This window comes from Coregonus clupeaformis, chromosome 35 (assembly GCF_020615455.1).
Source record: "Coregonus clupeaformis isolate EN_2021a chromosome 35, ASM2061545v1, whole genome shotgun sequence".
NCBI classification, from domain to species: Eukaryota; Metazoa; Chordata; class Actinopteri; order Salmoniformes; family Salmonidae; genus Coregonus; species Coregonus clupeaformis.
The window spans coordinates 10429951-10456952 of record NC_059226.1 but is presented as its reverse complement, the minus strand read 5'-3'; the positions used below and the strand labels follow the sequence as shown (position 1 = coordinate 10456952).

Below are 27002 nucleotides of genomic sequence, written 5' to 3'. Positions count from 1 at the left end.
ACAGTTGATAACCATTGCTATGAACGCTAAGAAGCTAACGTTACTGAAGTATATATCACTCGTTGGCCTATCCCTATGTGCTGGCACAGATCTACTACTCACAGGGATCCTCTTCTACTTTCTTCACTGCCTCAGCATACAACACCTTCTGCACTACTCTGACTCTGGCCACCTCAACCTGCCTCTCTCGCACCAGACACTTCCAATCCCTAGCAACATGGTCACCCCTAAAGTTGGCACACTCAGCTTTTTCCACAGAAACGACACAATCCTCTGTCTCAATGCCCTCCTACACACTTCCCACATCTTGGAATCTCCCTCCTACTCCCTGCTGTGACATGACCATGAACGTTGCACCTGAAACACTGCAGTGGATTCGGCACAAAAGCTCTAACAGGATAACTGATATATCCTAACATGACTTTGTCAGGTAAAGACTCTGATTCAAAACTCAAAAGGATAGACCGTGACGCCTCTGTTTTCGCCTCCTTCCCAAAACCCATTGGAAGAGGTCAGAGGGGAGGGACCCCTTGCTTTCTCATCCAATGGGTTTTGAGAAGGAGGAGAGGAGAGAGGACACGAGGAGTATGCATTTGAGATTCTCCCTATGTGTGCATGTACACTTGTTAGAGGCATAGGGTGCATTTACACAGGCAGCCCTATTCTGATTTGTTTCTCTCACTAATTGGTATTTTGACCAATCAGATCAGCTCTGAAAAAGATCTGATGTGAAAATATAGGATTGGTGATTGGTCAAAAGTCAAAATATCATAATTGGGCTGCCTGTCTAAACGTAGCAAAACACCCCCTACCTGGAGGGGAGTCTGCTCCTTATTGGTTGCCACACACCTCAGTCAATGTATTCAACCAAATCACGTCCACCTGAAAGAGGCGGGACTACCTCTTTAAATATCCCCACCTGCAATCATTAGCCTCTTTCAAACCAAACCAGCATGGAACCCTTACACGAAAACTATAAATGAAGCTGTAAAGACCAAGCCTATTTTAAGAAAATGTCAAAAGGCTACCATCTCCCTGTGTTCTTGCAGACCTACCCATTGCGTTACCTCCCATCCAGCCTAGCAGACTTTAAGCTATTTTGCATGGTGCCGAAACCCGGGATGGTAACGCAATTGGGGGAGCGTAGCAGCGTACCATATGGTCTATTAAATGGCCTGCCAATCAGCTACCAGCAGGCTACCAGCTACCCACCGCCGCAGGCTACCAGCTACACCCCGCCAAGGCGCTCTCCTTCCAGTGGTCAGTGTACCAAACCCCTAGAGCTCTCCTTCTCCAGCTAGCTAGCCTACAGTACCTTGACCTATTCCACATTTTGTTGTTACATCTACACATAATACCCCATAATGACAGTGAAAACATATTGTTTGATTTTGTTTTGCACATTTATTGAAAATGAAATACTAAAATCTCATTTACATAAGTGTTGACACCGCAGAGTCAATACTTTGTAGAAGCACCTTTGGCAGCGACTACAGCTGAGTCTTCCTGGGTAAGTCTCTAAGAGCTTTCCACACCTGGATTGTGCAACATTCACCTACATTCTCTTCAGCATTCTTCAAGCTCTGTCAGATTGGTTGATCATTGTTAGACAACCATTTTCAGGTCTTGCCATAGATTTTCAAGTAGATTTAAGTCAGAACTGTAACTCGGCCACTCAGGAACATTCACTGTCTTGTTGGTAAGCAACTCCAGTGTAGATTTGGCTTTGTTTTTAGGTTATTGTCCTGCTGAAAGGTGAATTCATCTCCCAGTGTCTTGTGGAACGCAGACTGAACCAGATTTTCTCTAAGATTCTGCCTGTGCTTAGCTCCACTCCGTTTCTTTTTTATCCTGAAGAACTCCCCAATCCTTAAAGATTACAAGCATAACCATAACATGATACAGCCACCACTATGCTTGAAAATATGGAATGGTACTTGGTAAGGTATTGGATTTGCCTCAAACATAACACTTTTAATTAAGTTAATTAGTTTGCCACATTTTTTGCAATATTACTTTAGCGCCTTGTTGCAAACAGGATGCATGTTTTGGAATATTTTTGTATTCTGTACAGGCTTTCTTCTCTTCACTGTCAATTAGGTTAGTATTGTGGAGTAACTACAATGTTGATCCATCTTCAGTTTCTCTTATCACAGCCATTAAACTCTAACTGTTTTAGTCACCATTGGCCTCATGGTGAAATCCCAGAGCTATTTCCTTCCTCTCAGGCAACTGTGTATTGATACCGTCCAAAGTATAATTAACTTCACCATGCTCAAAGGGATATTCAATGTCTGCTTTTTATTTTATACTGAACAAAAATAAACACAACAATTTCAAAGATGTTACAGTTAATATACGGAAATCAGTTTATTCCAATAAATTAATTAGGCCCTAATCTATGGATTTCACATGACTGGGAATACAGATATGCATATGTTGGTCACAGATACCTTTAAAAAAAGTTAAGGGCGTGGATCAGAACCAGTCAGTATCTGGTGTGAACACCATTTACCTCATGCAGAGCGACACATCTCCTTCGCATAGAGTTGATCAGGCTGTTGATTGTGGCCTGTGGAATGTTGTCCCACTCCTCTTCAATGGCTGTGCGAAGTTGCTGGATATTGGCGGGAACTGGAACATGCTGTCGTACATGTTGATCTAAAGCATCCCAAACATGCTCAATGAGTAACATGTCTGGTGAGTATGCAGGCTGTTGAAGAACTGGTACATTTTAAGCTTCCAATAATTATGTACAGATCCTTGCGACATGGGGCCGTACATTATCATGCTGAAATATGAGGTGATGGCAGGGGATGAATGGCACAACAATGGGCCTCAGGATCTTGTCATTCAAATTGCCATCAATAAAATGCAATTGTGTTCATTATGCCTGCCCAAACCATAACCAAACCGCCGCCATGGTGCACTCTGTTCACGACGTTGACATCAGCAAACCGCTTACCCACACGACGTCATACACGTGGTCTGCGGTTGTGAGGCCCGTTGGACGTACTGCCAAATTCTCTAAAACGACATTGGAGGAGGCGGCTTATGGTAGAGAAATTAGCATTCAATTATCTGGCAAAAACTCTGGTGGGCATTCCTTAAGACATCTGTGGCATTGTTTTGTGTGACAAAACTGCACATTTTAGAGTGGCCTTTTATTGTCCCCAGCACAAGGTGCACCTGTGTAATGATCATGCTGTTTAATCAGTTTCTTGATATGCCACGTGTCCGGTGGATGGATTATCTTGGCAAAGGAGAAATGTTTACTAACAGGGATGTAAACAAATTAGTGCACAACATTTGAGAGAAATGTGTCACACAACACAATGCTACAGATGTCTCAAGTTTTGAGGGAGCGTGCAATTGGCACATAATTTAATGTTCATTTCTCTCACTGTCGTTTTAGAGAATTTGGCAGTACGTCCAACCGGCCTCACAACTGTAGACCACGTGTTACCACGCCAGACCTCCACATCCGGCTTCTTCACCTGCGGGATAGTCTGAGACCAGGCACCCGGACAGCTGATGAAACTGTGGGTTTGCACAACCGAAGAATTTCTGCACAAACTGTCAGAAACCGTCTCACGGAAGCTCATATGCGTGCTCGTCGTCCTCACCAGGGTCTTGATCTGACTACACTTCAGCGTTGTAACCGACTTCAGTGGGCAAATTCTCACCTTCGATGGCAACTGGCACACTGGAGAAGTGTGCTCTTAAAGGATGAATCCCGGTTTCAACTGTACCGGGCAGATGCTAGACAGCGTGTATGGCGTCGTGTGGGCGAGCGGTTTGCATAAGTCAACGTTGTGAACAGTGCCCCGTGGTGCTGGGGTTATGTATGGGCAGGCATAAGCTACAGACAAAGAACACAATTGCATTTTATCAATGGTAATTTGATTGCACAAAGATACCGTGACGGCATGATAATGCACGGCCCCATGTTGCAAGGATGTGTACACAATTTCTGGAAGCTGAAAATGGCCTGTATATTCACCAGACATGTCACCCATTGAGCATGTTTGGGATGATCTGATCGACGTGTACGACAGCCTATTGCAGTTCCCGCCAATATCCAGCAACTTTGCACAGTAATTGAAGAGGAGTGGGCAACGTTCCACAGGCCGCAATCAACACCCTGATCAACTCTATGCAAAGGAGATGTTGTGCTGCATGAGGAAAATGGTGGTCACTCCAGATACTGACTGGTTTTCTGATCCACGCCCTTTTTTTTTTAAAGGTATCTGAACAACAGATGCATATCTGTATTCCTAATCATGTGAAATCCATAGAGTAGGGCCTAATGAATTTATTTCAATTGACTGATATCCTTATATGAACTAACTCAGTAAAATCTTTGAAATTGTTGCATGTTCATATATACATTTTTTTTAAATGAATTTTACTAAAATATTTAAATAATTTTGGCCAAGGGATCCGTGGAATAGGTTTAGAGCAGGGGTGTCAAACGTCCGGCCCGCGGGCCGGATCAGGCCCGCAAACGGGTTTAATCCGGCCCGCAAGATGATAAAAAAAAAAAAAAAAAAAAACATTGTAAAGTATAAAAATGCGCTGCAATTTTTCAATTAAATAAACTGCTGTTCCAATTGCGTCCACTGGATGGCGCAATAGCAATTGTGTTAAGCAAGCAAACTGTTTATACCGGGGCAGAGCAAGTAGGTCAAGCACGTGCAGCCAATGAGCTACTTTGTTTTGCCCGCGATATTTATTACGGCTTCTACTTTTAACATTATGTGCTTTGGCACCCTCATTGCCCCAATATGTCTCTGTCAAAAAAGAGAAAAGTGGACGCAGAGTGCAGAGTGTTCCAAGAAAAATGGTCATCCTATTTATTCACGGAATTGAATGGGAAAGCTGTATGTTTGGTGTGTTCAGAGCATGTTGCAGTGCTGAAAGAATATAACCTTCGGCCGCCACTATGTGAGTCTTCATGCCGACAAATATGACAACTTTCAAGGACAGCGGAGATGAGAGAAGGTGAATGAACTGTTGGCGGGTCTGAAGAAACAGCAGTCTGTGTTTACTCACAGCCGAGACATCAGGGATGCTGCAGTGAAAGCTAGCTACCTCATTGCTAATGAAATCGCAGTGGCTTCAAAACCATTTAGTGAGGGTGAATTTGTAAAAACATGCATGATGAAGGCAGCGGAGATTGTGTGCCCTGAAAAGCGGCAGGCTTTTGCAAATATCAGCCTGACAAGAAACACAGTTGCAGACAGGATTTCCGATCTTTCAGTGGATTTGGACAGCCAGTTGAAGCAAAAAGTAAAGTCATTTATTGCGTTTTCGGTTGCAATTGATGAAAGCACGGACATTACAGATGTTGCACAACTGGCCATTTTCATCCGCGGAGTTGATGACACATTGACCGTCACCGAGGAGTTCGTGGAGTTGGTGCCGATGACAGATACAACGACAGCAGCTGATATTTTTACCGCACTCGTCGGCGCGCTGGACAGGGTCGGAGTGGACTGGTCCCAAAAAAGCAGGCGTTGTGACAAAGTTCAGAGAGAAAGTGCAATCTGCAAATGGAGGACGTGATTTTTTGACTTTTCACTGTATTTTGCACCAGGAGGCTTTGTGTTGCAAGTCATTAAAGATGGATAACGTCATGAAGGTGGTCATCCAAACTGTTAATTTCATCCGATCCAGAAGCCTGAATCACCGTCAGTTTGACAGCCTTCTCAGAGAGAAAGACCACATCTATGGCCTGCCATACCACACTGAGGTAAGATGGTTAAGCCGAGGTGCTGTGCTGAGGCGTTTCTTTGATTTACGAGAAGAAATTGAACAGTTCATGGAAGAAAAGGGCAAACCAGTGTTAGAATTTCATTCCGCAGAATGGATGCAGGACCTTGCATTTATGGTGGATGTTACAGAGCACCTGAATAACTTGAACAAACAGCTGCAAGGGCGCAACAAAGTTGTCACGCAGTATTATGACAGCATACGTTCTTTCAAGTTGAAGCTGTCATTGTGGGAGACGCAACTCGCCGGTGGTGATGCAGCTCACTTCCCCTGTCTGAAAAATGTGTGCGCGACCCAACATGTGGCAGACATGAAGTGGTTCAAAGATAAAATAACGGGACTGTTACGGGAGTTTGAGCAACGCTTTCAGATTTATGTTTATGTTTTTATGTTGATGTGCTATTGTTTTTAATTGATTTTATTTTATTTGTATATTTAACCTATTCTTGACTCTGTGGTTCTTGCACTTGTTTGGGGAACAGGATTTCATTATTTTTATCTACATTTCTGCCTGAGAAATGACACCCTGATATAGTTCTGTGATCTGTGAAACAGTTCTGTTAATCACTGAGGCATTGTGTGTTTGTGTTCTTTGTCCTCAGAACTTTCAAATAACTTGAGGTGTTTTATGACTAATAGTGATGTTGTGCTTTTGGACACTGTCCTCAGGCTCCAGCTTTATGTTTATATGTTGTTATGTTGATGTGCTATTGTTTTTAATTGATTTTATTTTATTTGTTTATTTAACCTATTCTTGACTCTGTGATTCTTGCACTTGTTTGGGGAACAGGATTTCATTATTTGTATCTACATTTCTGCCTGAGAAATGACACCCTGATATAGTTCTGTGATCTGTGAAACAGTTATGTTAATCACTGAGGCATTGTGTGTTTGTTCTTTTTCTTTAGAATTTTCAAATAAACTTGACGTGTTTTATGATTAATAGTGCTGTTGTGCTTGTACTATTTTGGACACTGTCCTCAGGCTCCAGCTTTATGTTGTATGTTGATCGTATTAAAACAAAGAAAACAATCTGAAGTTGTTGTTTTTAAATTATATATACCATGATTTTTCCGGTCCGGCCCACTTGGGAATAGATTTTCCTCCATGTGGCCCCTGAGCTAAAATGAGTTTGACACCCCTGGTTTAGAGGGTGTAATACAATGAAATATTATTAATTTACAATTTATGTTCTTAACCCTGGGCAACATGGGTCTCACAGGAATATTGGTATCCACAGTACTCCACCAATTATAGATTTTTCAACTCAATACTTGTATTCCCCCTCCCCCCATTTTTTAAATTTACATAAATGCACTAATTTTAGCTTTAAAACTGCAGGATATTAGCTTTAAAACTGCAGGATATTAGCTTTAAAACTGCAGGATATTAGCTTTAAAACTGCAGGATATTAGCTTTAAAACTGCAACTACAAAAAATATATTTGCCTTAAACTGCTAAATGTTCTCTACAATGTCAAGAGGCGGGCCTTTAAAATCTTCCTTCCAAGGGCCTGAGACTTGCTTTGTCCGGCCATTCACTGCCCGAAGTCATAGTAAAACTCCTTGTATGCTATTTTTATCTCATTAGAGTTGTGTTCAGATTGTGGGGGGTCCCTGAAGAATTTGCTATCAATAGGGGTCCCCGGACCCAAAAAGTTTGAGAAGCCCTGATTTGAACCTATTGCTGTGCATACTTTTGCACTTTCCTTGTTTGCTAATCGAATAGCGTTGTAGCAGCTAAACCTTTTTTGTTCAAGTGTAAATTTAGTGCCCATGTGGATAAGCTTTGCAGAGCTACCCATTGCGTTACCGCCCACCCATCCTACCCATACTTTTATTTTGCGTTTAGATAAGACAACCCCATCCTATGAACCTAAACATCACTCTTGTCCTCACAGCTCTTCTGTTCAGCTCTGTAAGATTGAGAGGCCGGCCAGAGATATCCTGGTGGACTCCATCCGTGTGGTGCAGGGTGACATTAAAGAAGTAAGAGCCGTGGCTCTTCTAACACCATCTGATTGCAACTTCTACCAGATGATGTAATGAGTCACTCACTGCACTGGATGGCTCCAGCAAAACCCTTAGTGACACCCCACTGCTGTGCTGTCTAAAGGTTAGCAGGATTCATAGTCAATGGTGCACTAATGGCAATCCTCAATATTCCAATACAGAGTGAAACACTAGCTGGATGGATGACGGGGAAAAGGTGGCGGACACGCAATGCAGGCATTGCCATAGACCTGCAGGGTCTTCAGACCTGAGTCTCCTCAAAAACAGTTAGTTAGAGCGTACAGTATGTCTGATACTGAACGTGATGTGTGTACAGGCTACTGGGCTCTGGTATAAAACATGGATGGTAAATGATCCCACACCAACAACAACAACGTTAATGCAATCACAGTAACCCCCCACTAGATGGTAGGTGTTTTCCAGTCTCAAGAGTAACAACCCCAACCCCTTTCTCTCAGTACAGAATAGCCTAAACACCATCCCCCACTTACAGACCCACACACCCCTCTCTTTCTAGTGTGATGAAGGCCTCTCAACATCTGTTTTCAATAACTGGACTCTGGGTCACCCCTGGCTCCCCACAACATGCACTTACATGGACCTAACAGTTAATGAAGACATCAGCCGCAAACGACACTGCCATTCCACACTTCACTCTTTCGTCTTTTTTTAATTGCCATACACAACCAATTGCTTTTATTGTATTTTAAGTGCTACTATTATCATGCTCAACTTTTGCATGTATGTCATATTTAAACATAGGTTCCCACCACAAAGCCAACTGTTGGCAAAACTGTGCATAACAGACTTGTGCTGTGAATGTGAGTTAAATTGAGCAGGAATTAAGGATTTGCGGGTGCTATTCTTTGCACTTTTACAAATGATTTGAGTCTGGCAGAATGTCTCAGCCTCTTAAATGTGGAACTAGTTCTTTGCTGGGCCACAGGGCAAAAGAGTGTTCCATACCTACCCACCCAGACAAACACAGTCACTGGATTTTGGACAAAAGAGTGTGCTGAGACTTGTTACATGTACTGTAGACTTTGGGTTCTTTGTAATTTGCAGCACAAAAAACATTAGTGGCAGTGCAGTCAGACTATGTGCAGATGAGGGTCGAACTGTGTTTCCCCATGTACTTTTTGTATTGATTTGTTGTTAATCATAAAAATAAGAGTCAAAAGGTGTGTTTTTTCAGTCGAAATTTGTTTTTTTTAACCCTGTCAGCAAAGGGGAGGACAATTAGTTATGCTGTATGCATATTAATGTGTGTGACAGTTAATTGTTTTATTTGAAACCTAAGCCTGATTAACATTGTTAATCTTTTTTTTAATCCCTTTTTCTTAAGAATTACTTTATTTACTGAATTTGAGAACTATGCAGAAAACAAAGTAATGGGGAACCGATTACCGTTTCAGTTGAGGGAGGTGGGGGAAGAGAGCTGGGTGGGGGGAGGGGACTGGAACCAATAGCGTGCAACATCCTGCTAATATAAAGCACAAAAAAAACTACTCCTGAAAAACAAGAGCAGGGGTGAGAGCCAAGCTGAGGTAACTCGCCGGGTCTGTAGCAAGAATCCTGACAGCAGAAATCGGGGAAACGAATGAGAAAGCAATCGACCACAGCCTATTGAGCACCGAATTGTCTTTCTATTTAAAACGTTGACAAAAGTACAGATGGTAAGTGCTTCTCGGCCATTTCTCGCGTTTCTTGTACAGAGATGGCTAGCTAGCGACAGCAGACAGCAAACCCTCTCTTCCCCCCCTCCCTTTCATTTTGTGATGAGGTGATGTCCAGTCGATGCTAGCTAGCTACCACGGTTGTTAGCCATCCAACCAGTTTTTTGTGTGTAATGACACATGTATAACGTTACCCTGCTGTTCTGTTAAATAGGGCAAAAACGTGCAATGTAACCCTATTTTATTGCACTGTGCAAACTTGCCATCTCTGACAATTCTTTGTTGCACGCTAATTAATCATTCCGGCATTATGTACGGCATTGTGCAGCTACTCAGCATTTCACTCAATGAGCTTATCTCAAACAATAAATATGTACTGGTAGCTAACGTTAGCTTGCGAGCTAGCGCAATAGCGGATCACTATTCTCAGTGGTTCTGGCTTTGTTTTATTATGTTTTGCCTGAAGTGAAGCTTTATACAGTCACATTTTCTTTAATGTTTTAGGATAAAGTGCACTTGTTTAACTTTAGTTTTGATCATTCTGATGTAGAATCAGATAAAGAAACGTGCACTGTCCATCCCCCTTCGTTGGTTTTCTTAACAGATTGTGGCTGTGTATAGTGTAAATGTTTATATTTTGCCATTATGTAGGTAACGCCTGCCAATCATATGCATCAACCAGTTTGGCTTCAGAAGCGCTGGCTGGCTGATAATCTTAATGTCTACGTACTGTATTACTTAATCATGCCAGCCATTATTTGGTGCACATAACCTGGAGTCTCCCCCCTGTTATATAAAGGGCTGTGGAAGGGGTCTGGTGTAGTAGGCGTTTGTTAGAACTGGAAGGCAATGAGCCGACCGCATCATTGCAAGCCAACGCTGTGTCATGGTGAACGGTATTTGCCTTGAAATGCATCCAATTATATCATATATTGATTTATTGTAATAACACCCGTGTGAATTATCTGGCTCCCTGCGAGCTCATGACCGTAGCAGCATGGCCCAGCGCTAGCGGAGTGTGGGTAAAGTACCTCTTTCAAATTGCCTTCTCTTCCATTCCCGCGTATGTTTGTCTGGTTTAGAATTTAGAGTACACATTTTCAGCGCTATCTGCGGTCTTGCCAAACCAGCTCAATATCAATTCAAGACGCCGCATCTCCGTAATTACAGCCTTGGCATATGGTCATTTTCGTTTACCGTCACTTTGTGGGGACAGACCGGGGATCTGTCGGTATGCTGTCTGTAATTTTGGCCCAGTGTTCGCCGACGATTGACACATGGTTTGAAGACAGATTAACGTAAATGCTTTCAGATTTGTGGCGCAAGCTTCTGTGGCGAGACGACATTTGTCCTGAGTGACTGACTTCTGCGCCCAGAGAAGCTGGTTTGACTGTCTACATTGAACGCTCCGCTCCAACACTGTCTACTTGTATTGACACCCGAGTGGCGCAGCGGTCTAAGGCACTGCAGACCCCCTGGTTCGATTCCAGGCTGTATCACAACCAGCCATGATTGGAGTCCCATAGGGCGGCGCACAATTGGCCCAGCGTCGTCCGGGTTTGGCCGTCATTGTAAATAAGAATTTGTTCTTAACTGACTTTCCTAGTTAAATAAAATATAAAAAAATAAACACCTAGGCTGCAATGAGAATTGCACCTGCAGTTTGCTTGAAGCATTTCCATTGTACAGCCATATGCACCTTTGATTCAAAGGTACACAGACTGCCGCTGTCTGTCAGAGGGGAGGGTTTGGTCACACAATGTAAAATGTGTTCATTAAGTTAATTGCAGGTCCAATTGAATTAACCATATAGTGCACACCTCTCCTTTATACCACTATGGGAAATGTTTACACATTTTTGAGTGAACAGCTCCAACTGCACTTCATTGAGCTTTCCTCGATAACTGCTAGGTCCCCATAGTGTCAGAATCATTTACAAATGGTCACAGAAATGGTCTGTTGGAATGGTGTAGATAACAATTCCTTACCACCGTCATAGGACAGGGACCCTCAGGTACTGTATGTTTTAGAAGGTGCAGATCAATGGAGGGTGTGAGTGGGAGATGCATCCAGCTGCTGTGTGCTAGATAGAATAGGACTATGAATGAGTAAAGGTAGGTAGCCAAAGCTGCCCAGTTGGTTATGGCCATTTTAGCTAGCTTAATGGCGCAGTTAAATTGTTCATAGTTTTTGATACCTCAGGTTGGTAGCTTAGTGGTTGAGCGTTGTGCCAGTAACCGAAAGGTCGCTGGTTCTAATCCTCGAGCCGACTAGGTGAAAAATCTGTCTGTGCCCTTGAACAAGGCACTTAACCCTAATTGCTCCTGTAAGTCGCTCTGGATAACAGCGTCTGCTAAATGACTGTAAATGTCTTTGAATCTGGGTATCATTGAACAATAGCCTGACCTAAATTAAACTAAGACATGGCATAAAGACAAATGCCATGCCTCGTAGATTGCTTTTTTTAAATTAATGTAATTTGTTATTTGAAACTCTTCATTAATTTTGATTCAGTCATTATGTAGAGCACTTGGGTAAAAGTCCCAAATATAGTTACTAGCAATGAACCAGAGTCGGGGAAAGAAACAAACATTAAATAATCCAATAATCGTTGTTTTTAATGCCCTGGCGGGATGTAAGACTTCATTCACACAGCATTATGGGATTTATCCCAGCTGTTTCCGCCCCCAAACTTTTCCGCTCCTGTTTTTATTATTGTGACACGGAAGCCCCTTGAAAACAGAAACTTCCTAAAGGGCACTAACAGTTAATTGTGTTGTTTACACCTGCACTATTGTATCGATGCTTGTAGTGAAATACTTTTTAGATGCAAACTCAACGAGACTATTAAAACGTTTCCATCAGTTAGATAACCCTTCTATTGGCTGTTCTTACAACCTAGTACCAAGCAAATGCAATCACATTGGGAGGACCCAAGGACAAACTGTGCCCACTGCCCAGTAAAAAATGCAACATTTTCCACAGCAACCTCCCCTCAAGCAGGAATCAGAATGACAGCAGCGAAGTGTCTACATGTGCAGTGTATGCTGTGGGCAACCCAGTTTACTGAGGAATGTCTACTGCATCACACGCCACCCACTTTTCAAATCTTGGGATGCATAGGTGTAACTTTTCACGCTTTTGTCTCCTGCCTCTGCTGTCACACAGCCTGACATAACAGGCAAAGGGGGCAGAAGGTATCTTGCGCGGTAGTTTAAAAATCTTCCATGTTTGCATGTGTTTTGGTCGACATAATGGGGCATGTCTTCCTGAATTCTTGTCCCTCCACAGGCCAGGTTGCGAAACTTTCTCTTCTCTGTGCGATAACGTCATATCAGTTCTGAGGTTTGGTGCTGAGGGATGTTTTTGAGTGACTTCAGTAAATGCATGATCAGCGGCCTCTCGCTGGGTCCCTACACGCTAAAGTCAATAGAGCCTTCAGGCTTTTAATGCATGCTTTAGTTCCTGGCACGGTCATGGGTTTTTAATAGGCGGCATGAACTCAAACAAGTTCTGTTATAATGACGTTTGTTGAGGCACAGAATCAAGCTGTGTTCATTGTGTGGCTGGCTCCATCAGTTGATTGGCAGATGTGGCAGTAAGAAGCAATGTTGTTAAAGGCTGACCTCGAGCCAAGGTTTGTGGGTTCAAATCCCAGATTAAACATTGCTCGTTCACCTTTTGAGATGGGAGGTCCATTCAGCGTTTCTGTAACATATTGGGTTATGCCAGTCAAAGTGTGAAAGCTAAGAGTAGATGTTATTCAGACGTCTTCCTTGGGCAATCGTGACCCCTGTTTTTCAGCTATGAAGCTCTTCTCCCAGACGTCTGGGCTGTGACCTCCCTAGACAGGTTTCACATCCGTGATTATGGCCTTGAGGCTCTCTGTCACTAGTCGTGTCACGACAACCTTTCTCGCCGCAGCCTCACAGGAAATGGCCTCCCCAGACATGTGCGCGTGAAGAAAGACTTGTCAACTGACAGAGGTTGGAAATAAATGTGCTAATTTAGTGGTTTTAAAGCCTCAATACTGCCTTACTTAATTGTTAGCGGAGGCTTGTTCATTGGACATAGTGGCCTTGTTTCAGAACCACCTGTGACCAGAAACGTCTGCTGACTCTCCCTTCTCACCCCAGTACCATCCATCTGTGTAAACACGTCTGATATCCCTAGATAATGAAATACATCTAATTGTTAATCCTCAAGACAACTGCCAAAGAACCTCTTTTGTAAGCCAACATGCTCAACCGTTGTCTCCATGTTTTTCTCTCCAGGTGTGTTCCGCCTGTATGTTTTTGATGGTTCCTACTGTCTCTGCATTTTCTTTCAAGGAGAGATGGATGATATGTCTGTTTGTACCCTACAGCTGCTGTTTTCTCTTTGGGAGCAGTGCAAATGCCCTGAAGAATGGAAAAAGTAAAGAGAACTAGCCAAGATGTTATCTCAAATGATTGCCACGTTTGACACTTCAGGCTACTACTGTCATTCAATTGAGTTATTAAATTGCTGGGGATTATTATGTCTTTGTAGTTAAGGAAAATAAAAATAAATTTGGCGTGTCATTGGGTGCGTGGCTTAAAGGAAAAATCCACCCAAAACAACTCATTCCTTTTAATTTACGGTGTTAAATAACACTAAGTGAGAACAATATTTTTGTAAACACATTTTTCATTTTGGCGTTATAATAAGGTTGGTAGAAACATGGAAAATCGTTGTGGAAGTCTGTTGCAGCTCAAGTTGAATACAAAATCCGCAGTGCTCTCTATGGGCTGGCTGGCTAGCTAGCACACGTACCTACAAATGATAAATAATATAATATGCCATTTAGCAGACGCTTTTATCCAAAGCGACTTACAGTCGTGCGTGCATAATTTTTTTGTTTGTGTATGGATGGTCCCGGGGATCGAACCCACTACCCTGGCGTTACAAGCGCCGAGCTACTGAGGACCAAATGATCATACCAAATACAATCTCTGCATGTAAAGTAGCTAGTTAGCTGTGACTGTGACCTAAACATACTCCACTATCAATTTAGGCGTCTACAATCTCACCATGTTCAACCTGCAGATCGATGTGTCTCAGAGTGGAGTCTGACATTCGCAACGGCAGATATACAGTACTTCTGAGGAGATGGGGAAACGTTGTCCATGCTAGGGCAATGGGCCGCGCGGTGCATTCTGGGCGATTATGGGACAAGGAGCGCACTCCTTCAAGGAGTGAATGGGAGTCTTTTGGGCGCTAGCTCAAAACCCCAAAATCGAATTTCGTCAATAAGAAGTACAGAACTACAAATATTTTCAGAGATGTGAGATAGAAAGTTACATTCTGTAATATCGTATAGCTTTGGAATCGTGACATTACATACTTTCGAGGACAATAGCCACGTTTCTCGACATGTACACTGACTGAGAAGTGATTGCGTGACAATTTAGTTTAGCAACCGCGTGACGCAGCATGACCACATTAATGCAATTGGTCTGCAGGGTGGAGCATTTATACGTTCCTTAATTCATTGGATTCCTATATTATAGAAAGGAGATATCTGGAAACCGCACCAGGCAATGTACCCTGGACTAAAGAGGCAGGCAAATAAGACAAATTAGCTATACCCTCTGTTAAATAACATATTTCTGGATGTAGGAATATTGCGAAAATATGATCAATGGCTCATTCGAGAAAATATATCATCCCAAATGTTTAAATCTGACATGTAGGATGGACGTTTTTGCTATTTCAGTCTTATTCCTATTAACTTCCAGTGTAGTGTGAGCGACTTTATCACAGTGCTACGTCATACCGAACGGATTTCTGCCTGCTTGAACGCCAACAACTCGGATGCATATGAAAATATGAAGTGACCCAGGGACTCAATCACTCAGATGCACATAAACAATATAACATTAAACATGGGTGAAACTTTCCTTTTTAAGAGGCTTGTGTAGCCTTTCTCCATAGTGCATTTTTACTGTTTATTTTCCATCCCTCTCTCAAGGGGATCAGGCGCAGGTCAGCGTCCTAAAAATAAGATGAGAGTGAGAGACTAACTGAAATTAATTGCCACTGACGTCTGTTAACATGGGGCCTCTTTCAACATCTAGGGCCAGCTTCATTATACTATGTGTGCGTTACAGTGAGGGGAAAAAAGTATTTGATCCCCTGCTGATTTTGTAGGTTTGCCCACTGACAAAGACATGATCAGTCTATAATTTTAATGGTAGGTTTATTTGAACAGTGAGAGACAGAAAATTAAATCCAGAAAAATGCATGTCAAAAAATGTATACATTGATTTGCCTTTTAATGAGGGAAATAAGTATTTGACCCCTCTGCAAAACATGACTTAGTACTTGGTGGCAAAACCCTTGTTGGCAATCACAGAGGTCAGATGTTTCTTGTAGTTGGCCACCAGGTTTGCACACATCTCAGGAGGGATTTTGTCCCACTCCTCTTTGCAGATCTTCTCCAAGTCATTAAGGTTTCGAGGCTGACGTTTGGCAACTCGAACCTTCAGCTCCCTCCACAGATTTTCTATGGGATTAAGGTCTGGAGACTGACTAACCCACTCCAGGACCATAATGTGCTTCTTCTTGAGCCACTCCTTTGTTGCCTTGGCCGTGTGTTTTGGGTCATTGTCATGCTGGAATACCCATCCACGACCCATTTTCAATGCCCTGGCTGAGGGAAGGAGGTTCTCACCCAAGATTTGACGGTACATGGCCCCGTCCATCGTTCCTTTGATGCGGTGAAGTTGTCCTGTCCCCTTAGCAGAAAAACACCCCCAAAGCATAATGTTTCCACCTCCATGTTTGATGGTGGGGATGGTGTTCTTGGGGTCATAGGCAGCATTCCTCCTCCTCCAAACACGGCGAGTTGAGTTGATTGCAAAGAGCTCGATTTTGGTCTCATATGACCACAACACTTTTACCCAGTTCTCCTCTGAATCATTCAGATGTTCATTGGCAAACTTCAGACGGGCCTGTATATGTGCTTTCTTGAGCAGGGGGACCTTGTGGGCGCTGCAGGATTTCAGTCCTTCACGGCGTAGTGTGTTACCAATTGTTTTCTTGGTGATTATGGTCCCAGCTGCCTTGAGATCATTGACAAGATCCTCCCGTGTAGTTGTGGGCTGATTCCTCACCGTTCTCATGATCATTGCAACTCCACGAGGTGAGATCTTGCATGGAGCCCCAGGCCGAGGGAGATTGACAGTTCTTTTGTGTTTCTTCCATTTGCGAATAATCGCACCAACTGTTGTCACCTTCTCACCAAGCTGCTTGGCGATGGTCTTGCAGCCCATTCCAGCCTTGTGTAGGTCTACAATCTTGTCCCTGACATCCTTGGAGAGCTCGTTGGTCTTGGCCATGGTGGAGAGTTTGGAATCTGATTGATTGCTTCTGTGGACAGGTGTCTTTTATACAGTTAACAAACTGAGATTAGGAGCGCTCCCTTTAAGAGTGTGCTCCTAATCTCAGCTCGTTACCTGTATAAAAGACACCTGGGAGCCAGAAATCTTTCTGATTGAGAGGGGGTCAAATACTTATTTCTCTCATTAAAATGCAAATCAATTTATAACATTTTTGACATGCGTTTTTCTGGATTTTGTTGTTGTTAATGTCTCTCACTGTTCAAATAAACCTACCATTACAATTATAGACTGATCATGTCTTTATCAGTGGGCAAATGTACAAAATCAGTAGGGGATCAAATACTTTTTTCCCTCACTGTAGAACACTGGGTGATCTCTCTCTCTCCATCTGTGTGTGTGTGTGTCAGTCACACAGCCTGGGGTGACACGTTCTAAGTAAACTTACCAGCACAAAGTCCCTTAGCCTTTCTACTCTAGATGGAGACATTGACGTCCCATGACTTTAATATTCCTGACTGTTGCTGTAACATTTCTAAAAGGGGCAGATTTAGGCCAGATATATCTGTATAAACATACCCAAATATTGGACAGGGGTCTGGTTTATAACACTGACCTTTTCAAAGTCTAAAATGGTAATCATAGCAGGTACTTGACGCTCCAAACTCCTTCCCTCAATACTTTTATTAGAGAAGAGCTAGCCCTAGTGTGGTTTCCCTGGGCCTGAACAGACATCCCCTGGTTCATGCCCCCTCACCTCTCTACTCGAGGCAGGGTGGAGTCCCCCCCAGACCCCCTGCCATTGTTGGTGTGGTCTGAGCTCCGGGTGAACAGGCAATGGGATTTGTCATTGTAATGAGATTAGGGGCTCGTCAGCAGAGAGGGAGAGTCTCAACCTGATCTGACTGTGGGTGCAGCACAGCAGGGCCCAACTCTTCAAATGGCTGCGTAGAAGAATCACACATGAAGTGTAGCCTACTTGAAACTCAAACAGAGATGCAGTGTCTCTTCCGCTTAGTGTAAATAAATGACAGGTAAGAGACTGAATTTGAATGTTGCTAAAGGTAGGCTATCAGTGAAGTGATTTTTTTTCTATCTAGCTGGAGACTTTCTTAAGTGGTTCCAACTTCAAACACATCTAAATGGGTACACCAAATTGCAATTGAATTACATTGTTAATCTAATGGGCAGGCCTTCATCTAGCCTACTGTTTTTGAGCAGAGTTGGCACACCGCAATGTGCATATTGTCCCTCTGTCCTTCTCACCGTTTTAAGGAGAGGTTTGGTCAGTGCACTGATCATTCACTGTGGTAGTTCTTATCTGCTGTAATCAGCCTGTGCTGTAAGCCCAGTGGGGTGGCGGTTAGCTGTAGCAGGCTCCCCACAGGGACTCTTAAAGTCTGTGTCATCACTACTTCCTGCCACAATGTCAGTTCTTGGGCTCCAGTCAGTGGTGTGTCTTCATGTACAAATAAGGCAAAAGAAGACAGATGGCACCAGCCATGTAGAAGCCTTCCAGGATTTGTCTGACTGTATGTGCGTGCCTGCCATTGACATGGCACATAATCCTGTTTTCATTATTGTTTAGTGGCTATGGCAATTCTGGGCTGCAGATTTTAACTTGTGCAGCCTGAATTGTTGACCAACTTTGCTGTAAGGTACTGTATGTTGTGTGCTGTGCTATAACAGGAAATATAAAGCTCCTGTTGAGCGTTACTCTCATGGTTTCCCCCTTTTGTTCACCCGTTGGGTGAACCTTGCGGTTACATATGGAGGATTTCTTAGGTGAATTGGGCTATTGCTTTTCACCAGTGAGTGATATTTTAATGTAGTCATTAAGCAGTGCTGGCTGTTCTTCTTCTTTCTCTCACTGTTACAAGTTGGAGAGAAGGGGCTGCTCTCTTGCTGCAACAGGAAGTGAGTTTGTCATGCTAGCTACCATGCAGCCAACCAAGCAGTGCACCCTGTACCCTACCCAAATATGAGAATGAAGGAGACTTGGCGAGGAGGAAGATTGTCAAGATTGTGATTGCATCTACAGGAAGTTGCAGTGCCTCCATCAGACCATCATTCCGTTCTCACAAACTGAGGCAACACCCCAGCTTCCTTAGTCATTCAGTTTAAAGATATCTGACATGGTTTTCACATCAGGGTTCAGTAGTGAGTGAGCGATGGTTACTCTGATGCAAAAAATTACAATTGAATAGAATACAAATTGGATTCCCAAACTGTAATCACATCTGTGCACATGCTAGATGATGTGTAAGGGCTTTTGGGGAGCTCTCCATTGACCCTAATGGCTGTAATTTGATTGAATCAATGGCTGATGGATTTCACTCTCAACCACTTGTAACGGCTCAACTTTATTTCATCCAGTTTAATGGAGTGTTTCTGGTCTTCCCAACGCGTTCTAATTGAGCAGACCCAATGAGGAGCTGGATTTGGTGTAAACAACCCAAACCCCCATGGCTCAGTGCTTGGTGTGTGTCCACTCCCCTTCAGTGTGCATTCATGTAGCCTACATTTCCTCCTTTCTGCTGCACATGAAGCTGCACAGGCTTCATGAAAGGGCTGTAGCGAGAATGTGGCAATGCACAGTTGTCTGTCAAATGAGGAGCCCCTCCGCCACCACTACCCCCAATCTCCTTGCATAACAGCCAGAGTTTTAGAGATGTCTGCAGTGGACTTTCCCAGAGAGCAGTTCTGCCTGCACACAAGCGGACACAGCCTTTTCACTGTCTGCCTACATGCGTGTGTCTGAATGTGCCGGTCTGTCTGCTAATTGACCTGCTAGTCCTGCTTCAGGGCATGGCCGTGGACGTCAATGTGGAGAAACTGCTGAAGCCCGACGGTCACAGAGCTTTAAAGTACAGTGGGGAAGAAAAGTATTTAGTCAGCCACCAATTGTGCAAGTTCTCCCACTTAAAAAGATGAGAGAGGCCTGTAATTTTCATCATAGGTACACGTCAACTATGACAGACAAATTGAGGGGAAAAAATCCAGAAAATCACATTGTAGGATTTTTATTGAATTTATTTGCAAATTATGGTGGAAAATAAGTATTTGGTCACGGACAAACAAGCAAGATTTCTGGCTCTCACAGACCTGTAACTTCTTCTTTAAGAGGCTCCTCTGTCCTCCACTCGTTACCTGTATTAATGGCACCTGTTTGAACTTGTTATCAGTATAAAAGACACCTGTCCACAACCTCAAACAGTCACACTCCAAACTCCACTATGGCCAAGATCCAAAGAACACCATACCTACTGTGAAGCATGGGGGTGGAAACATCATGCTTTGGGGCTGTTTTTCTGCAAAGGGACCAGGACGACTGATCCGTGTAAAGGAAAGAATGAATGGGGCCATGTATCGTGCGATTTTGAGTGAAAACCTCCTTCCATCAGGAAGGGCATTGAAGATGAAACGTGGCTGGGTCTTTCAGCATGACAATGATCCCAAACACACCGCCCGGGCAACGAAGGAGTGGCTTCGTAAGACGCATTTCAAGGTCCTGGAGTGGCCTAGCCAGCTAGGACAACATCTGTTGGCAATATGGCAGACAAAATTATACCTATCCGGTCCTCATGGGTTTTGACAGGGAGTCAGTACAGTCTAGGAGTCCACATTTGTGTATGTTGAAAGTAACTTGTTTGTGTACGGTATCATGCAGTTGTCATGGATTAAATGAGTGTTCAGGGTCTCTCTGTAGAGTTAAGTTGAAGCAGGAAGTCAATGGATGCATGTTTGTATCAGAGCGTAGGGCTTTGGCGCCACAAGTAGAGAAATGAGACAGATCCCTCCATTACATAAGGCCTTTAGTTCTATAGACCTGCATGGACCGCTCTGTTACTGTTGTAAGGTTTGTGAACAAATGCTTTTTTTATTGACTCAAAGTAGTACATCAGAATTCCAGATTAGTGATGTAGTGTAACACTGGCACTGGTTGCTTTCTTAAACAGCAAGTGCTGTGTGCAAGTTAAGTCTCCTAAGGATGTCCATAATATCACCCTTGGGGTTAATATTTGAAATAGTTGTGATTGTGTGTTCAGTGTACCTGCTCACATGTCCAGACAGAAGGTAGCTGACCTCCTCTCCGGGGTGTACAGTACACTGACAGATGGAGCTGCAGGGAGGTAGAGATCGGGAAAGGGGAAACTACTGAGATGAAAGAGGGATATTATGGTCATGGTATTGTCAATATAAATGGGGAAATCCTGATCATGCTTCTACTTCTGTTGTAATAACACTAACTAGGAAAGTACTGAGGTTTACTCATATTTCTATTCCAGGACAACAGAAATGCCCCTGAAGATAAACCTGTCCAGCGCTCCAAAGTAAATATACCGCCATTATCACTCCATCCTCCTCCTTTGTCCCTGTTTCAACCCAGCAGGCCATTATCTTTTAATCACTATCCTTCTCCATTACTTGTCTGTCGAGCCCAGTGTCTCTCACCCCTACTGACCTTTACTCAGATGTCATTTAAACATCATCCATAATGGAACTTCAGTTTATATGTTGTCACATACTCTCTCAACAGCAACTAATTTCAATAGATTGGTTATAGATAACTTAGCAAGTTGAGATGCATGATTTATCCATTGAAACACCACGTTTGAAGCCATAGTAATGGTGTGGTTTTTGTTCATGTGCGTAGTCCTTCAGCTTCAAGACGCCGAGGGAGGTGTGCTCGTCGTGTGAGAAGACAGTCTACCCTATGGAGAGATTGGTGGCTAACAACCTGATATTCCACTCGGCCTGTTTCTGCTGCAAACACTGCAACACCAAACTCAGGTGAGACTCACTCACTCCAAACCAAACTGTGTTACTCTTTCTTTATATTCTACCCCTCCCTTCCCTCTCCCTGCAGCCTGGGCACATTTGCTGCCCTCTCGGGTGATTTCTACTGCAAGCCACACTACCAGCAACTCTTCAAGAGCAAAGGAAACTATGACGAGGGCTTTGGCCGCAAGCAGCACAAGGAGCTTTGGACCGCCAAGGAGGGAGAGAACATAACAAAGACTGCGTAGCCACGCCTGCCTGTCTGTGTCCCATCCATTCTCCCACGGGAAAGGCTATACGGACACTCCTGACCTGCAAACCGACATTTAATTTCAGAATTGTTTGAGGTCAGGGTTAGTTTTAGGTTTTGGGTAGTTGTTTTGCAGGTCATCAGTATCCTTAATAGTATCTCCCTTCTCACCCCCAAACCCTCTTCTCCATCTCCAACACGTCGTAAAGAGCACGTGTCATATGAGGGGTGCACTCAGCGCTCTTGTGTGCTCTCTCTCCACACCATGGAAGACCCACTATGACTGGCCAGTCACGCCCCCTGTTGCTTAACATTTTATTTAGTGGGGTGTTTATTCCTTTAATTTGGTTTTAGTAAAAATAATGATTTTTATGTTTTATTTCTCTTTGAAATTGTTTGTTGATTGTGACCAAACTGCTTCTTCACAAACCAGTGGTATGTTTTTGCTGGCTTTTTGAGAACTACAATATTGTTTTCTTGTTTATTTTTCTGGAAAATGTGCACCCTTTTGATGCAACAGGTGTAAGGACCATATGCTAAGATAAACATATCGTTAGAGAAGCTAGAGTTCACTGTAAGCTGTAGAGCATACTCTCAGGTCAACCATACTGAGCTAGATTGATTTAGCAAGTTTGTATTATTTTATGACCTCTTTTAGTTCCATATAGTCAATTAAATCTAATACCAATTTTAAAGACCAGTCCTCTGCATTGCAGTAGTACAGGCAGAGGCCATTTTGTGAGTTTGTCAGGGTCCACTTATCTGAGAAACAAACAGGGTACGCGGTACTGTAGAACTGTCACACATTCTCTCTCTTGGTAAATTCTGTTGAAATTCTGTCTTATTCCATTTTTCTTTTATATATTTTTTGCTCCTATGATCTGAATGGCTGCTAGGTTTCAGTTCTGCATGTTTGTCCTGTATGAATGAGTGTCTTAGCCTTATTACCTTTGGTCTGTACTGCCCTCCTGTGTTCTGGATGACTTTTTAAAACTAATCTGCTTAATTTACTTATCTCACTTACCGGTTTTAAAAAGCGCTCTTTGCTCTGTTATTTGCTGGGTTTGACTGCTCTCATGCGATACGTTGCTGTAGCTCATTGAGGCTTTTTTGTCTTTATTCTGAATATGAGAAGTATCTCATAGGTGTTTGTACATAGCAGTAGCTTGTGCTTAGTGAACATATCGCACTATACTATATTGTCTTGCACATATGACCATGCATGTTCACCAGACAAGACAATGTTAGATTGACAGGGAACATAGCCTGACAGGAAACCACACAACTGTCACAGCATTATCCCCTGCAGCTTCCTGTCCATGCAGAGCTGTCTGTTCATGTGCTAAATTGGGCCACGTTGGTGTGTAAAATTAAGGATTACTTTTGGTGCTTTCAAGACAACTGTGAACTCTGGGGGAGGGAAACGTTGTCAAATCCTGATGTCTGTGATCTTCCACTCGGAAAGTTGGCGCTCTAGAAAGAGGCCAGAGTTCCCGACTCGGAATTATGAGTTGGATGACCGCTCAAAACGATTTTTCCCAGTTTTTCTGAGTTCCCTATTGTCTTGAATGTTCTAAAGTCTGAGATTTCCGAGTCCCCGGTTCTGAACGCGGCAGAAATTCACATGACTTATGTCCGGACGGGGCCACAAAGTGAAATAACATAGTGTAAAATATTTTCTTCAGTGACATCACATTTGAGAACATAAATGTATCTTTTTTTAAATTTTTTATAAATGTCTCCATCTCATGAGTTCCTTGTTTCGACTGCATCATGCGATTCTGAGCAGAGATGTTGGATTCATGAAGATTGTTCACTTCAGGCCGTTTACCATTGGAAAAATTGTCAGTTTCAGTCTGCTTAACAGGGTGGATCTCCCATAGACACCAATGCGATAGATAGCAGCTGGGTCTGGTCTACTTCATTGACTAATGTAACCAGAAAAAATGGGGGAGTGGGATGTCTCGCTTCTTCTTCCATCTCTGATTCTGAGCACCAGGACCTGGTAATATGAGTGGTGGGCACTAACAGGGAATGTTGTTTGACCTGGGGCATGTTCAGGGAATTGCCTATGCAGTGAGTTCAGCCCTACAGTGCCCTGAAACTCAGAGTAGCTCCTCCTGGTGGGAGAAGAGAGGTAGGAAATGCTTGAGTCAGTTCAGCCAGACCCAGTAAAGGCTTGAGATATTAGATATCACACAATTGTCAATAAACACGTTTCCCCCAATTATTTCTTCTGTATAGTTTTTACTCTATCTTTAAGATGTGGGCGTGGCTTCGGGATTGAAACGGCTGCGCTATAGGCATTTTTAGGTTTGAATGTTCTAATGTGACACCTACTTAGGCCAACAAACTCAATAGACAAGATTTCCATTTCTATTTTCTTCATTCTTGCTTAAGAATGAGACTAAAGCCATTGAACTAAATCATTTGTGAAGTATCCAATGCCACAACACTTGAATGACACAATGTATATTGTGACAGAAGGTTTACTGTGAATTAGAGCATACTGTGCAGAATAGAAAATAAACAGGAAAGAGATGTTTAATTTTTGATAAGTAAAGCCTTAGAAATAAATAGCTAAAAACCATGGCCTAACATTTATTGCTTTTTCAACAACAAAAAAACTTTTTTCTGTGCACATACCTTTCTACCTGTTCCAGCCTATCCCTTGTGAAAGGAAATAATCCTTCTGCTTTTTTCCACTTTATCCCAGTGGTGGATATGAGTGGCTTCACTCAGACAGCAGTTTCTTTACCCACTCACCCTTCACTCCCTCCTGAACGGTTTTCATCTTCTCATTTCAATTTCTGAAGCTGTAAGGATATCTATTTGCCTTTTTAAATTTTGTAAGGGTCCTCGAGACCACCCAGAATGCTTTGTAACCAAGAACATCATATAAAATAACACTGTGTCCATATGGTCTGTTATGTGCGTGCAGTGTGCCAAGGTACAATGGCATTATTCTGTGAATAAACGTTCTTTGTAAAGAGAAACAAAAAGAAAGAAGGTACACTTTTCCACCCCGGTGCCAGGAGGTTCAGGTCTATGAGAGCTGTGTGACTGTATCTGTTCTGCGAGTCATGTAGTTTTGTGCAAAATTGGATGTAGACTTTACATTTATTTTTCAATGCAGGTGTCACTGTTGTCAATGTATATGTATGCGTTTAAAAACAAAAATATTCTATATAACTTGACCTGTGGATGGTGGCCTTACACGCAAAAGGACGTTTTTGGCTGTTTCACCTCGACTCTCCTCCCTTCTTCTTTTGGATTATTACTCCAGTTAAATTGTGTTGTAGAAGAACATTATTATAAATAATGTGATTTGTCGTCCCCCCCACACACACAATCAAATATATTTTGTTTGATCAATTTCTTTCCATAGTTTTATTTTTTTGTTTTTTACATGTTTTTGGAAAAATAAATGAAGATGCTGTTGTTGATAGAAGTGAAGTGGTTGTCTTTATTACATGATGACTAAAGGCAGTGCATATTTCATTATTTGATACCAAAGTCATTTGTTGGTTAAATAGTTAGCCTTTTTAATGAATTGTACAGGAGCTAGTGTGTGAATTATATACTGTTATACAATCTTTCAGATGCTCGACAACGGGAGTTGTTTTAGTTCAAGGTGCCTGAAGAAAACGATATAGAACATAAATATTGTCTCCTACTGGTACAGATGTGCTATCTTAAATTTCTCACAGCAGGAAAATAATCCTACAGCAATAGGACATTTGAATTATTAAGTGGATAATAATGAATGGAAATGTTTTGTAGGAGTTGATATGGATGTAGGATCTTAATTTGATCACCCTGTTGGAGGAGAAATGTAAAACGTGTAGTGTACAGTGGGGGAAAAAAGTATTTAGTCAGCCACCAATTGTGCAAGTTCTCCCACTTAAAAAGATGAGAGGCCTGTAATTTTCATCATAGGTACACGTCAACTATGATAGACAAATTGAGAAAAGAAAATCCAGAAAATCACATTGTAGGATTTGTTATGAATTTATTTGCAAATTATGGTGGAAAATAAGTATTTGGTCACCTACAAACAAGCAAGATTTCTGGCTCTCACAGACCTGTAACTTCTTCTTTAAGAGGCTCTTCTGTCCTCCACTCGTTACCTGTATTAATGGCACCTGTTTGAACTTGTTATCAGTATAAAAGACACCTGTCCACAACCTCAAACAGTCACACTCAACTCCACTATGGCCAAGACCAAAGAGCTGTTAAAGGACACCAGAAACAAAATTGTAGACCTGCACCAGGCTGGGAAGACTGAATCTGCAATAGGTAAGCAGCTTGGTTTGAAGAAATCAACTGTGGGAGCAATTATTAGGAAATGGAAGACATACAAGACCACTGATAATCTCCCTCGATCTGGGGCTCCACGCAAGATCTCACCCCGTGGGGTCAAAATGATCACAAGAACGGTGAGCAAAAATCCCAGAACCACACGGCGGGACCTAGTGAATGACCTGCAGAGAGCTGGGACCAAAGTAACAAAGCCTACCATCAGTAACACACTACGCCGCCAGGGACTCAAATCCTGCAGTGCCAGACGTGTCCCCCTGCTTAAGCCAGTACATGTCCAGGCCCGTCTGAAGTTTGCTAGAGTGCATTTGGATGATCCAGAAGAGGATTGGGAGAATGTCATATGGTCAGATGAAACCAAAATAGAACTTTTTGGTAAAAACTCAACTCATCGTGTTTGGAGGAGAAAGAATGCTGAGTTGCATCCAAAGAACACCATACCTACTGTGAAGCATGGGGGTGGAAACATCATGCTTTGGGGCTGTTTTTCTGCAAAGGGACCAGGATGAATGATCCGTGTAAAGGAAAGAATGAATGGGGCCATGTATCGTGAGATTTTGAGTGAAAACCTCCTTCCATCAGCAAGGGCATTGAAGATGAAATGTGGCTGGGTCTTTCAGCATGACAATAATCCCAAACACACCGCCCGGGCAACGAAGGAGTGGCTTTGTAAGAAGCATTTCAAGGTCCTGGAGTGGCCTAGCCAGTCTCCAGATCTCAACCCCATAGAAAATCTTTGGAGGGAGTTGAAAGTCTGTGTTGCCCAGCGACAGCCCCAAAACATCACTGCTCTAGAGGAGATCTGCATGGAGGAATGGACCAAAAT

At 42.8% G+C, this 27002-nt stretch overlaps 1 protein-coding gene across 1 annotated transcript; it reads left to right on the top strand.

The window, feature by feature from the left end:
* Nucleotides 1-9278: 9278 nt before the first annotated feature.
* Nucleotides 9279-25307, top strand: LOC123482594 (LIM domain-containing protein 2-like). The gene is made up of 4 exons (XM_045210799.1): nt 9279-9463; nt 21114-21158; nt 21482-21618; nt 21695-25307. The coding sequence occupies exons 1-4, from the start codon at nt 9461-9463 to the stop codon at nt 21852-21854; spliced, it is 345 nt and encodes a 114-aa protein (XP_045066734.1). The 5' UTR covers nt 9279-9460; the 3' UTR covers nt 21855-25307.
* The last annotated feature ends 1695 nt before the right edge of the window (nt 25308-27002 follow it).